This window comes from Thunnus thynnus, chromosome 5, assembly GCF_963924715.1.
Source record: "Thunnus thynnus chromosome 5, fThuThy2.1, whole genome shotgun sequence".
NCBI classification, from domain to species: Eukaryota; Metazoa; Chordata; class Actinopteri; order Scombriformes; family Scombridae; genus Thunnus; species Thunnus thynnus.
The window spans coordinates 2,161,303-2,175,735 of record NC_089521.1 but is presented as its reverse complement, the minus strand read 5'-3'; the positions used below and the strand labels follow the sequence as shown (position 1 = coordinate 2,175,735).

At 41.1% G+C, this 14,433-nt stretch overlaps 1 protein-coding gene across 3 annotated transcripts in view; it reads right to left on the bottom strand.

Annotated features, from left to right (window-relative positions):
* The window catches only part of bcar1 (BCAR1 scaffold protein, Cas family member), a 98,840-nt gene that overhangs the window by 50,955 nt on the left and 33,452 nt on the right, over positions 1-14,433 (bottom strand). Inside the window, exon 1 of one of the 3 annotated variants that reach the window (XM_067588675.1) lies at positions 3,731-4,113. The exons of the other annotated variants lie outside the window; for them this stretch is intronic. Coding sequence (XP_067444776.1) covers positions 3,731-3,742 — 12 coding nt within the window. The 5' untranslated portion in view covers positions 3,743-4,113. Of the gene's footprint in view, positions 1-3,730; positions 4,114-14,433 lie in introns of those variants that run through there. 3 annotated transcript variants of the gene reach the window in all.

Here is a 14,433-nt window from a genome sequence, read left to right as displayed (position 1 = left end):
TAAATAAAAGCTTTGGAGTTTTCCTCCACATTTAAACTCTGTCGGTGGGGGGGGGGGGGGCAAGTAAGAGAAGATATATCTGATGTAGACTGGTCAATATGATGTATAACAACCTGCTCAAGAACACCAGTGAAATCTTATTATTATCGATCAGAAATTCACAATAAAAAAATGTATGTATTCTTTTAAACTGCATTGCATCCGTCTGCCGTACAGATCACATGATCAAACCCTGCTGTCCTCCAACGCAGGTATTTATCTAACATGATCTGACATGCTGAACTGAGCCGTGACACCCACGACTGGCCATCTCCAGCGGCGTCTCTGAAGCCTGTTCAGGTGCTCAGTGCGGAGTCCCAGAGGCACATGGTATGTGGGTCAAAGGTGAACGTCTGAGTCAAGTTTACTGGCATGTGTGAGTCACACAGGCCGATTTAAGCTTCTGTACTGACACAAACTGTCAGGTTAAGTCAGGATCTGGCTGAAAACACTGTTCTTATGTGATTGAATAACCAAACAGAGTGCTGAACTTTACTGTCTGACTGGTTAATGACTGGCTGCTCTGATTGGCTGATTCACTGCTCCACTGACTTTATGGGTGACACCTGTGTGTGCTTTAACTAAGGGGTTAGTTAAAGACGACTGTGTTGGGTGGATCTGTGTGCATGTGTGTGGTTGGTTTGGTAGATGGGGGTGGGGGGGGTGGGTGGCTGATGAACGGAGCCAGAACACCCTGGGGGGCCTCAAGACGTGAGCGAGTGTGTGTGTGTGTGTCATGCAGGAGACAGAGGGGAATTCCTGCTGTGAGCCAGGCCTACATGACTCAGACAGTGAGTCAGGAGAAATACATGGACAAAGAAATGTGTACTGACACTGTGAGGACCACCTAGAGCTCTTACTCCAACACTGAGATCATTCACATCTTCATGTTTCTATCAGTGACGGTGAATGGAGAGTTCATATATGCAAAACAACAGGATGAAGCAGGGAGCTAGATGAAAGGGTTTGTGATGTAGACAAACCACGTTCCCTTTCCCACTGATCGATAAATACTTTGGGATTGTGGATAAAATTTAAAAAATTTTGTCATTTTCACTTTCTCTCTTTCATCCTCTGCAAGCACAAGACCCTCACACACAGCTGTTATTATTTCATTCTGTGAAATGTCATCAGGTTTTGGGGATGTTACATCCTAGAATGTGGCTGCAGCGGGGAGATACGTCCGCAACTCTGTACAAAACAATTAGCTTGTAAGTTGCTGAATATGTAACCTCTCACTGGAAAATGATATGAATAACAACAGATATGACCATCTGGGCTGATCAGCTTCATATCATATTATATTTCTATTGACTTATTCTTTGATCAGATACAACCTGACTTCATTTCACTTTGACAAAAATGCTTTAGTCTGGTTATTCTCTATATTTGTATGTATTTTCAACAAACCACAGGTGCAGTACCAAACAATGAACTGAACTACAAACAAGTATTGTTTGATACATCTTATTCCTCTGTGCAACGGAGCTCCGTTATTGTTCAAAAAGTATTAAAACGCATCTGTGAGTCACACTGGTACACTGGGTGACATGTTCCTTCATTACCATGAACCAAACACTGTAGTTTATTTTGACTCAGTCCCACACATACACCGTCCTGCTGCCAGAAATAGTCACTAGAGCACCGAATGTGGATTCATCCGCAGCTGAAAATAGTCCCCGACGAATGCACTATTTCCTCCTGATGGAGTAACATTTGTTAAAAACTAGTGTTTTTGTGCAACAACATCACTCTCAAAGAACCCATACAGTATATCAGTCTAATCCTGCTGTCAACACCTCCATCTGATAGCTCCTCTCTTAACATTTAATCCCTCTGATAGGTCGACAGGTCAGATTAGCCATGTGTGTGTGTGTGTTTAATTAGCCAGGATCAAGTTAGAGTCAGAGAAACCTGATTCTTTGGATGAATGAGTGAACCTGAGGTCCTCTCTCTCTCTCTCTCTCTCTCTCTCTCTCTCTCTCACACACACACACACACTGAGCCATACTAAGTTTCAAATTTAAGCACTTTATTTTCCACTTAGATTGAAAACTGACCTGATACCTGAATACAGACTGAGAAGAAGTGGACACATCAGGCTGCCTCTGAGCTCTTCAACAGTGGAATGTTCTTTTGTATTAATTACACACTAATTACTGACGTGTAATTACTTGTTACACACACAGCGAGCTCCTCCACAGTATTTCACTGTCTGCCACATTCCTGACTGTGTAGTTACCCCAAACACACACACACACGCACACACACACACACACACACACACACACACACACACACACACACACACACTGACGCAGACGTCTCAAAAACAATAGCTGGGAAGAACTGCCAGTTTCTCTTTCTCTCCTTCCTATCTTTACCTCCTCTCCTCCTTCCTTTCTGTCCAACTGCTCCTCTCTCTCCCTCCTTATCAAACCATTATTCTCTTCCTCTCCTCCCCTCTGTCTCTCTCTCTGTTTTACTAAATCAATGTCATATTCAATACTGGCGCATATCATCTTCTCCTGCCTCTCTCCGCTCCTGTATTACTGAAGCCTTTTTTCTCTTTCACCCGACTGATCGCCTCCCTCTGTCCTCTGGCCATAAAACCTTCATTTCGCTCCACTTTCCTCTGAGTCAGCAGAAAGAAAGACCACAGCTCTCTCTCTCTCTCTCTCTCCCTCTCTCCTTTCTTTCTTCACTGAGCCATGAACCTTCCTAATTCTCTCCTCTAAAAGTCCACTGAGGTTTATGTTTGAGTGCCGGAGAGCAACAAGCAGAAAGGAGAAGAAAAAACCAAAGGGATAAATTCTGGTGAGAACGACGGCCTTCTGCTGTTAGTTGTGCAGTGATGCATTCAAGGGAGACGGTTTAAAAGAAGACATTGTGTGTATGTAGGATTCAATGAGGAAAGCTGCTCTAAAGGGGATAACAAGTATCAAGTGACAAACTTTGACTTCAATCTTATGAAAGTGTTCAGATACGCAGCCTAGAAATGTCACTTTTCTTCACTTTGTTTTTAAAAGCTTTACTTCTTTCTCACGGCGCATACTTGATTTTTCAGTTTATGTTATACTCAGTGGCCTAAAAAACATCTTTCATCAAGTTTTCATAAACGTACCAAGACAACAACAGATAAGTAGCGTTTTACTTCACGCACACACACAAAAAAAAAATCAGTAGACTTCTTCTCAAGTTTTTGTCACTGCACATTCCATTACAGGAGAGTGAAGTCTCCTCGACCTATGTGCACTGACTTTAAACCCTTTACCCCAACAACACACACACACACACACACACACACACACACACACACACACACAAACATTCCCCGCTGAGAGCCAACAAAAGGTAGGAATCCACAGAGAAAATGTTAACTCCAGTTTCCCTCTCCTCCCCCTTCACATTTTCCTTTTCTTCATACTCCAGTCTCCCTCTCTCCTTCTCCTCCCCTCCTCTCTACACCACCACACCAGTCTGTACACAGCTGGGGGATAGCAGGTCCTGCTAAAACACTCACTCTCTCTCTCTCTCTCACACACAGACACACACACACACACACTTAACCGCAGGGACGAGGAAGTAGACAAACTCTAAAAGAGGCAGAGAATTGAGAGAGTGCCATAGAAGCAGTGATTTTGCATGCACACACACACACACACACACACACACACACACACTCACTCACCAGATAGTTCATTTTGTCCCTGCTGCAGTGAGGCGGCTGTGGTAACTCCGGGGCAGGGCTGCTAGCTCAGCCCCTGCTGCACAACTTGCCAACTAGATCCTGTCCGGAGAGTAGATCCCCAAAAGATCCCAAAAACTCCTCCAAGTCTCCTCCTCCGCCCTCCTTCCTTCCTTCCTTCCTTCCTACGTCCTCGTCTCTCCCTCCCTTTGCTTCTCTCCGGGTCTTCTCCTTCTGTCTTGTTCAGTCTTGTTTTCAGTAGTCGAGCGGATCCCGACACATTCTGCCGCTCCGTGATCTCACGCAGCAAGAATGAGACTGCTGCTTGGCCCATTTACTTCTACCCCGCTCGCCCCTTCTCTCTCTCTCTCCCCCTCTCTCTCTCTCTCTCTCTCTCTCTCTCTCCTGCATGAGGAAAAGAGGGAGGAGTGTGTAACCCGACACGTCACTTCCTGTTGGATCCTGATATTCCCCCTATCCAGTCTGGCCATTGGCCCGAGGAGCCCTTCTCATGCAAATAAGCTTTGCCCTCCCACCCCCCCCCCCCCACACACACACACACCCCCACCCCCCTCTCTCTCTCTCTCTCTCTCGCTCTCCCCCTGGCTGTGAGAGCCTGTCAGTGCTTTGCTGCTGAGACACTCATACAGTTCACTGCACATGAGCATAATGCAACATTACCTCATCTCGTTGTCTTTACCCTCTGATACTAACAGTGAGGTGCACCTCTGTCACAATGCCTTAAAGGGGACATCCACCCATTTTCAGTCATTACAATGAAATGTACAAGAGACAAAGTTTGGTAACAGTGCATTTTGACAGTCACATAAGTAGTTTCCTACTGTATAATTCCCTACAAAGATATGATATATGACTGTAAATTCACAAGAAGATTCCTGGAATTCCTTATTACAGAGAAAGTATGAGGTTTTTAGATTACAATGATAGCTAGTGTAGCCTAGAGAGTCTTTGAGTAAGTGCACACAACATGCAAAAATGTGAAATTTGTCTACAGACAGGCGTATAATTCAATATATATGGAGTAAATAATAAATGAATGTGAAATGAGTGCTGAATATATATCTACGTGAGTTTAGATGGAGCAGCTCTTTACAGAAGAGGAAATGCTCTGCATGATAATAAATAAACAACTCAAGTGAGTAACGGTCTTTATTTTGCCTGTAATTAGTAGCACATTACAGAGTATTTCTAAGAAACTTCCAATTACATTTTTAGGGACCCTAAAATTATAGACCCCTGAAATAAAGTGATAACAGAAATTCTCACATCAAACTGAGAATTTGGAGAAAATTGTCAAAATTAAGAGAATAACCTGAAGATTCTGACTTTATTCACTCAATGTGCCGCCTTTCTGTACTATGCTGGAGCTATTATATCAGTGTTTCCCCTACAATAGTACAGAGAACCCCCGCCAGGCCGAGGAGGTGTGTGCGGGTGTGGGTGTGTTTATTTGTCCTCCAGAACGTAACTGCTGTGAAACAATCAGAAAATAACTTTTTTTGATCTGATTCACTGGCTTTCTGGCTACCAGCGCTCCCTCTCTTCATTCACTCTCTAGCTCACTCGATCACTGCTGCTCTCTCTCTCACTCTCACACCGGTGCTCTCTCTCTCATCTTTTTTACAGTACAGACTACAGTGTGTCAGTCAATAAATGCTGAAGCTTGGGGGTTAGCTCCGAAGTTAGCAACAATGGATTAGCCTAACCTGATGACGCTAAACAGAGAAATAGAGAACTTAGAAATGTGTGGCTGCTAATCACCCCCCCAGCCTCAGCCTGGTGGATATTATCAGCTCATTTTAGCTTACAGTAGAAATGTTTGTATCATCAGTGTATATGTCAGACAATAAGTAACGAGATATTTTAGTACAGAAATGCCAAAGATGTGTTTGAGGTATTTAGAAAGAGTGTCCATATCATACAGTTTGTTTATTATCAAATCATTATTTTCATATTAATAATGGCGTTGGGCTCAAACCTCATGCTTAACCACAACATCCATAGTTCAATTCCAAGTCAGGCAACCTTTGTTGCATACATCATAAAAATCAAGGCTGAAAAAAGCACTGGATAGCACCTAATGTGTTTGTGTTCCACGTGTTTACACATCTTTGTGTTTGTCTCCATGACACAGTTCCTCTTTTAATATCATTAACACACCAGTTATGCCAAAATCAACACAAGACACCACTGATGTGTTAATATTTACACAGTCTGTGTTAGTTTTAACACGTTTCCTGACCTGTCGGACTTCTGATTTGTGATGTCGCTGAGTTCCAAAATCTCATTTTACTCACAAAACAAAACAGTGAGAGATAATATCACTATTATTAATAAGAATAATGCCTACAAATGACAACATCCTTCTTCCATAAAGATACCGAATAACTTTCAAGACCTTCCTCACCCTGACAAGAATCTATTTCTCTCCATGAAAGAAGACCAGAGAGAACCACTGTGAATGTAGCATTAGTGTATTTGAGCATACATGCAGTGGAACTGTACTCAGCCTTACAGCATGTGAGACTTCTCTATAGGTCAGACACAGTGAGGTCATTCCTGGAAGATCAGCAGTAAAGCTGCAAACAAACAATATGAACTGAGTGATGCCAGGAGAGATCTATCTCCATGTGAAGAAGCTACTGGTCGCTGGATCACGAGGCAGGAGACACACAACAAACAAGTGTCAATATCAGCACTTATCTATGACACCCAACCCCCCCTCACACACACACACACACACACACACACACACACACACACACACACAGGTCATGACCCTGCTTTCTGAAGGGTCGTCCACAGGACAGTGGAAGAGTTTTGCAACAGGAAGCAGAGGATTGTGTCTGATGATTGGCTGCTTTTTCTTATTTGTCTTGTTGGAGGAGGAGTACTGTATGTCCACACTAACTCACTTCAATTTTTAAAAGCATTTTTTTACATTTCAAGCCCTCCGTCCAGACTAAGCCTTCGTTTTTCTCCCCTAAAATGAAGCTTTTCCAAAATGGTCTCAAGAGTGTTTATATATTGAAAGCCTGGTATTTCAGGGTATATGGAGTAAAAAACAACTTTCACAAAATGATGATGCAAGTTTCACAGTGCCAGTTAAGTTATGAAGAACTTTTTCTTGTCTATACGGTATCTTTCTAAATGTTGATACAGCTGTTCATACAGCTGTTGTCATTAACTTGTATTTATGTTGAATTTGACAGACAATGTTGCAACCATTAAATTTTTGATTATATCAGCCCATGCGCTTTTTACCAGATGTTGGCTGAGATGCAGTTTTGGTATTTGCCACCTGAAAAGAAGACCAAGAAGAAGAGATTTTGATGTTTTCCTATAGTTCAGGTGTTTCACAGTGGACAGACGTCTCTACTAAAATGACCTGGATATGCTGGTGTGGATGCAAATCATTTTCACACGAACATTGTGTTTTAAAAATCAGACAGCACAGTGTACACGTAGACTTCATGACCCATCAGCTGGCCTGGAGAGTCACATACAGACTCATGTAAATTCAGCTCTCTATTTGTGATGGCCTTCCATCCACTGACACAGCGTTTTTCTGGTGCCACTTAAAAAGAAAGATGGAGAAGAGATTTGACCTTGTTTCTGTTGTTGTGATGTATCACAACAATTTGATAATGGTGAAGGATGGGAACAGACTCACAATTTACGAAATCTAAAACACATAAAGACACTAGACAACCCCAATCCCATGAGAACCCAAACAGATATTCATCAATAACCAACTAGCATTTTATCATTGTATCATTAATATTCTAATAGGAGAAGTCAGAGATCTGGAGGTGAGTGAATTTTGCAAGCATGAGGTGAACTTCAACCTGGATTATAACATAGTACTTAATGAAACCTTGCCCTGATCTCAGATGCAAAAATGTCATGTTTTTGTTGTGTTTCTGTTAAAAAAAGGCCAACATATTATTACCAGATTTTCTTAAATCCTCAAATATTGTTTTTGGCATCTACCTTTAAAATCCTGCATCTGTCAGGTCCTTTACACACACTAACATTTTGTCTTCCATCTGTCAACAGAGACTGGCCCAGACTAGAACTGACTTGGCTGTGGCTAAATCATAATCAGCCCATCAAAGGTAGAATGTCTGCTTCTGTGGCACTAAAGAAGAGTAAGGGAAATGTGTGTTTTTCTGGGCTTATCGAAGCCTCTGTCACCTGCTTACAGCTTACACTCTTTACTATATGAGCTCAGGGTTATCATACCACTATTACTCATCATTTGAAACGAGCTCATCAGTAACATAAATGAAGGATGAAAAATAAACAGCTTTGTGAGAGATTTATGAGGCCTGGTTTTATTCATATCAAACGTAGGATGTCCTAATATGGGCATGTACCCTGTGATATTTTGGAGAACAGTAGGTACAGTGTATCTGCTGACCTGCACTGGTGCCAACTCTCCAGCACAGCATTCCACACACCTACACACACACTTCATCCCCCGTGACCTGGGCACTGTCCTCTCTGACCACCACACTCGACAACAACAGCCTCTGTCACGCTGACCTACAACTGGCAAGTTCTTGCCACACACACACACATACACACACACTGACAGAATGCAGTCATTGAGGATTGGGAGATGTAGGTCAATGTGAATCTGAATATGGTAATAGTCTCTGCTGGGGAGGTGGCTTCATGAACACTCAGTTTGTCTGTCTTCACTCTTAGTTCAGGTTAAGGACATTCTTACTGTAACAGCTCATCAAATCTTGTGTTTAATCCTAAATGACTTCCATGCTTCCAGGATTTTGATGCTTTTCACAGAGTGCATCTTTACTCCTGGATCCAAACAAAGATGGCACCTGGACAACCACACAGATATGACTTTTGGATGCCATTTTTGTTTGGGACAAGCAATAATGAGCATCTTGAGACATACATTCAAACCTTACTGTACACTAGAGGGATTATTTTGGTTATGGCGGGATAAAATTAAACTTTGAGGGTTGTGGATGACTTCAACATCATCATCAATGCAGAAGAGTCAAATGTAATGAAGTGATCATGAGATGCTCAGATGTGAAGTCACTTGTAGGGTCTTGTAGGCGGTCATTTGATTGCTTTTAATGAGTGGAGTAGAAAAAGGTGTCTTCACTTTAAAAGATATTGTTGGACAAGTTGGTCTGCTTTCATTCACAATAATAAGACATTCATGGATTGTAATATTCCTAATATAAATACACAGTGCAATACATGCTTATAGATGGTTAGGTAGGCCCAGCCTGCCCTAACCCTAACCCTAACCCTGGCCTCTCATCCCTTCACTAAAAGTATTCTCAACTCCTTTCACATCTATGTGAGAATATAAATAATTATCCCTACCTTTAAATAATTGAAGGTTGCAACACCTATAAACCTCAATAAATATCAACTGGCAGTTTGTCATCAAGAACCCTGACCTTCAAATGATACTTTACATATGTATTCATAGATTTTACTTTGCCCCATGAGCATTATTTAAAATGAAAAATATCATTGTTCTAATGGCAGCAACAGGAACTTTTATACATATGGTATGGGAATGTTAAAAAGTGATGGATTTAAATGAATAAATAATGAGACTCTTTCCCCCATCGTTGCTGCCTCAGGTGCAAGTACTAGATGATAGCACCAGTTTGGAACTATCACCATAACAACAGTGATTATGGTTGGCCTGTAGATGACATTATCCAAGCAGGAGTGCATTTTCCTCTCTGGATGTGGTATCTCTTGAGGGCTCTGCAGTAAAAATACATTTTGCTTAAATCTCCAACATAGAAGTTAGGGGTGAATCTTGATTCTTATCTCCTACCATTCTGAATCAATTCACAAATGTCAAAAAAATCGATTTTCTAAATGTTAATTAACAATATGATATTGATGGAACAAAAAAGGGCAAACTCAACTGTGAGGGCAGTGCAGCACCCAGACAGTCTACAGCGCGCACACATTAGAGTTATCTTGTAGCTCATCTTCAAAAAAGGCAAACATTTCATGACTAATTACCATTACGAGACAAACGTGAAGTATATTGTGAACTTTCTACGCCGTCACTCAGAGACTAACATTAGCGGAGCAGCAATCAGCAGTAACAAATGAGACCAGCTGACCAACACACACTGCAGCATTAAACAACTTCAACCAACTCTGGGGTGATGAAAATAACTCAGTCTGTTTCACCTCAAAAACCCTGCGCCTGCTCAGCATGTTGGACAACGATGGTTTTCCCTAATGCTAACAGAGCAGCAGAGAGGCTGCTCTCCACTGCTGGAGACATGACATTAATAATAACACAGAGGAGCAGAGAGGCTGCTCTCCACTGCTGGAGACATGACATTAATAATAACACAGAGGAGCAGAGAGGCTGCTGTCCAATGCTGGAGACGTGACATTAATAATAACACAGAGCAGCAGAGAGGCTGCTCACCACTGCTGGAGACGTGACATTAATAATAACACAGAGCAGCAGAGAGGCTGCTCTCCACTGCTGGAGACATGACATTAATAATAACACAGAGCAGCAGAGAGACTGCTCTCCACTGCTGGAGACATGACATTAATAATAACACAGAGGAGCAGAGAGGCTGCTCTCCACTGCTGGAGACATGACATTAATAATAACACAGAGGAGCAGATAGGCTGCTCTCCACTGCTGAAGACGTGACATTAATAATAACACAGCGGAGCAGAGAGGCTGCTCTCCACTGCTGGAGAGGTGACATTAATAATAACACAGAGGAGCAGAGAGGCTGCTCTCCACTGCTGGAGACATGACATTAATAATAACACAGAGCAGCAGAGAGGCTGCTCTCCACTGCTGGAGACGTGACATTAATAATAACACAGCGGAGCAGAGAAGCTGCTCTCCACTGCTGGAGACATGACATTAATAATAACACAGCGGAGCAGACAGGCTGCTCTCCACTGCTGGAGACGTGACATTAATAATAACACAGCGGAGCACTGCGCCTCCCCCTCAGTTTGTTATTCTCATACAGACAGGAGACTGTAAGATGCTTTCAAATTAATGAATTGATTAATTAATGCAGTTAACTTTTTAAAATAAAAAGGCTGTGGACAATTTTGAATTAGTAATTTTTATAATAACTGCTTAATCCTTTCTGTTATTTAGATACCAACATTCTTTGTTTTCAGCTTCTCAAAAGTGAGAATTTGAACTTCCCTTTGTCTTGTCTGATAGTAAAATATTTGGGTTTTGGACTGTGGCTCAGAGAATGGGCATTTTACACTATTTTCTGACATTTTACCCACAAAATAATTAATTGATTAACCGATAATAAAAACATCTGTTAGTTGCAGTCCTATTCAGATTGAGCAAGATTATTTCACATATCAATACTGACTGACAAGGTTATATTTTTAAAATACTGAATCATAATTTTGACTTAGTATGACATCATATGTGTTTTCATCAAACCTCTCGGATCATCTACAGTATTTCTTAAATTTTCCTGGTTGACACGCTTCCATTGTGTCCTCTAGCCAAGTCATCCTTGTAAATAATCATTTGTTAAACTTCATAATTGTAGCATTTTTATTATCATTATCATTTATCATTAATTATTCTGATGGCATTGTTTTTTTATCCTGATGGCAAATAATTCTTGCTCTCAGTCTTTGTGTTGCTGAAAGTGACCGTCTGCCACTGTGAGGTGCCAAAGCTAGAAATTTAACATTTAACAAAGTGGCTTTAGATGATTTGCCTGAGGAAAATTAATGAATTCCTCTTCATTTCAGTGCAATTTAAAATCTCATCACATCTAAATAAAAGTAAAATCAAATGTGTGGATCAGCATCTCATCTCCCATCTTCAGTCAGTGCTCTCTCCCTCCATTCTCTCTGCATTCACATGGTTAATAACTTCATTAACCCCTGTCAGCTCTCTGCTCTGCTCCAGTGGTTGACACACACTAATTGATGAGCTTGGGAGTGTGTGTTCATCATTTAGGCTGCTTATTATAACAGCAAGTGATCTCTCTGAGCCCTGGGCAGTTGTCGGGTAGAAACCCAGGATCTCGAATGTGAGTGATTGTGATGCTTTCCGATAAGAACTTTTGATATCTCCATGCGCTAATGACCATTTCCAACCCTCGAGCTAATACCTAAAAGACATTTCCTAAAACAAGGAAATAAGACGAGGCAAAGATGACATTTTGGACATACAAGGTTTTCTGACAACAGTGGAGAGTTTCTCTAATTCTAATTCACCACGTGCATGGAGAGCAGTGCACTTATTTCACACACATTCTAATGACTGTGACATTTGGTGCTAATACGTTAGGCCAAGCATTAGGCCAGTTATTTTTTCATTCACCACAAGCTGCAGTGACGGACAAAAGGATCATTGTATTGACAGAATGGCACCACACACACACACACACACACACACACACACACACACACACACAAACACACGCACATACACACACACACATACACACACAAAGAAGCATAATAGGATTGGTGTGTGTCCAGATATAAAATTCATTTCCTGTGATTGTGTTTGTTGAGTCTGATTTTTAATACTGAGATTCTATTGTCGGTCATGTTTGGGAATCCAGCTAAAGGACTCAGGAGACCACACTGACTGTGTGTGTGTGTGTATGTGTGTGTGTGTAATCACGGCTGGAAATGCTAAAGTAAAGGAAGCTGCTGCTACAGTTTGTCATCAGCAGCTCATTTGAATCTTTCTACATTTATCAGTTCACTCTCTAAAATGGCAGCATTTTCTGAACAGTGTTTGTTGCAAGACCTCAGTTATGATCATGTCTTCATGTAGGAGTGGTTCACTGTTCTGGACATGTATGGAAATAAAATGCAGGTGAAACATATTCACATCATTGTGGGACAAGAAAGTCCCAGAACCAGACACTAAATGTTATCGTTGTATGCAGTGAATGTGGTTTTCTTTCCTTTTAATCCTATCAGAGTGGATGAAACTGGAATTTTTTACACTGATCAGCAGAAAGAATATCTCTACAAAATGAATTCAAGGACAGACACATATATGACACAGAAGATATTTGATTGTGTGGGTGTACACCTGATGTAGATACTGTGACATATCTACATCATCACTAATGCAGCCAGTCATTCTTAAATATTGTACGTTATCAGGCAGAATTGTGCTGTAATTATATTTCCCACAGTAACTGTGTTTACAGTCTTTCATTTACTGTGTGATACGAGCAGCTGTGGGAAGCTCCACATCGTCTCATTACTGAATATAAACTATTATACTTATTGATGTTGTTTCATTCCAGTTCTTGATCACAGTTGATAGTCTTCACTTCAAGTTTGGACACATGTTCTCATTCAAGTGAAGGTGTGTACAAACCTTTGACTGGTACTGTATGTATGTAGCCACCGTGCTGTAGGTACAGCTAACAGGTCACAGAGAAAAGCTGCACTATTTCTACATCTGTTCACTGCATCTGCAGCAAATAGACAGCACTCACAGTCATTACACTACCAGTGGACTTACATGTCCTTTGGGTTGCAGCTGTTAGACAGTTGCATGTCTGGTCTATCAGACAGACATCAGATGCACTATCCCAGACACTTTCAAAAATGTTAGAGGTAGATGGGATATAAGGAGAATAATGTGTATAAAGAGTTGGACTCAGTTATAACACTTTGTTCTACAGCTAACACAAAATCACATGTCACAGCTTGTTGCACACAATTAGTGTTCAACACCAGGGATCTCCCTGTTGAACATTAAAACTATGTAGAACATAAATGGACTGCTGGCACTGTAAAGCTTACATAAAAACATTTGGGATAATGTGAGTACAAAACTCAACAAAATATACAAGATAGGTCTAGTTGTTTTCAGATATTTTAATGTTGAAAAGTTATATATTGGCCCTAACCCTAACCCATGCTTATTCTTTCTCTCCTTCAATGAAAGAAAAGTAGTTTCTTTAAAGTCCCCCTCCACTCAAAAATGTGTTTTTCTTCTTTCTACTTCAGTGGAATGTTTGAGCTTCACTGTGCAGAATGATGTGTGTGCAGAGTTTGACACTAGCAGGCTGTTTTCACATTCATCTTCTGAAGGGGGTAGTGGTGCAACAGATTGTAGTTGATCCTTGATCCGTACAGATCGCCCCCAACGGTTCGGCACGCATGTGAACCGCAGATTAATTGCAAAATGTAATGTCTCATTTAAGACAAAGTAAACAAACTGTAAGTACAAGTCATGGACAGACAGCGTGTCGCTAACAGGGACTCTGAAGAGCAACGACCAAACCAGCATCCAACAGGTCCGTAGTGACATCTGCAGGTAGTTATTAGTTAGTTATCTAGCTGCTAACTGATGTTAGCGATGCACTTTTCCCTGCTGAATGTTTGTTTGGTGGCTCGTTCAACGAGCTAAACTGCAGGACAAGATATGTGTTCATGTTTGTAAGTTATCAAGTTTTGATGATGTGGACACAGACTGTTTCATTCACTACCATGTTTAAAAGAGGAAGGTATCAGGCCTCATATTGCATTTTAAGTTAACAATTGACCGTTGAATATTTTATATATTTTAAAATTTCAATTAACCATTGGACATCTTGAATGTTGTTTTCATTTAAGACCATGGACAAAAGTTCCTGCTGTAAGTGTTTTACAGAATAAATGGAAAACAAAGG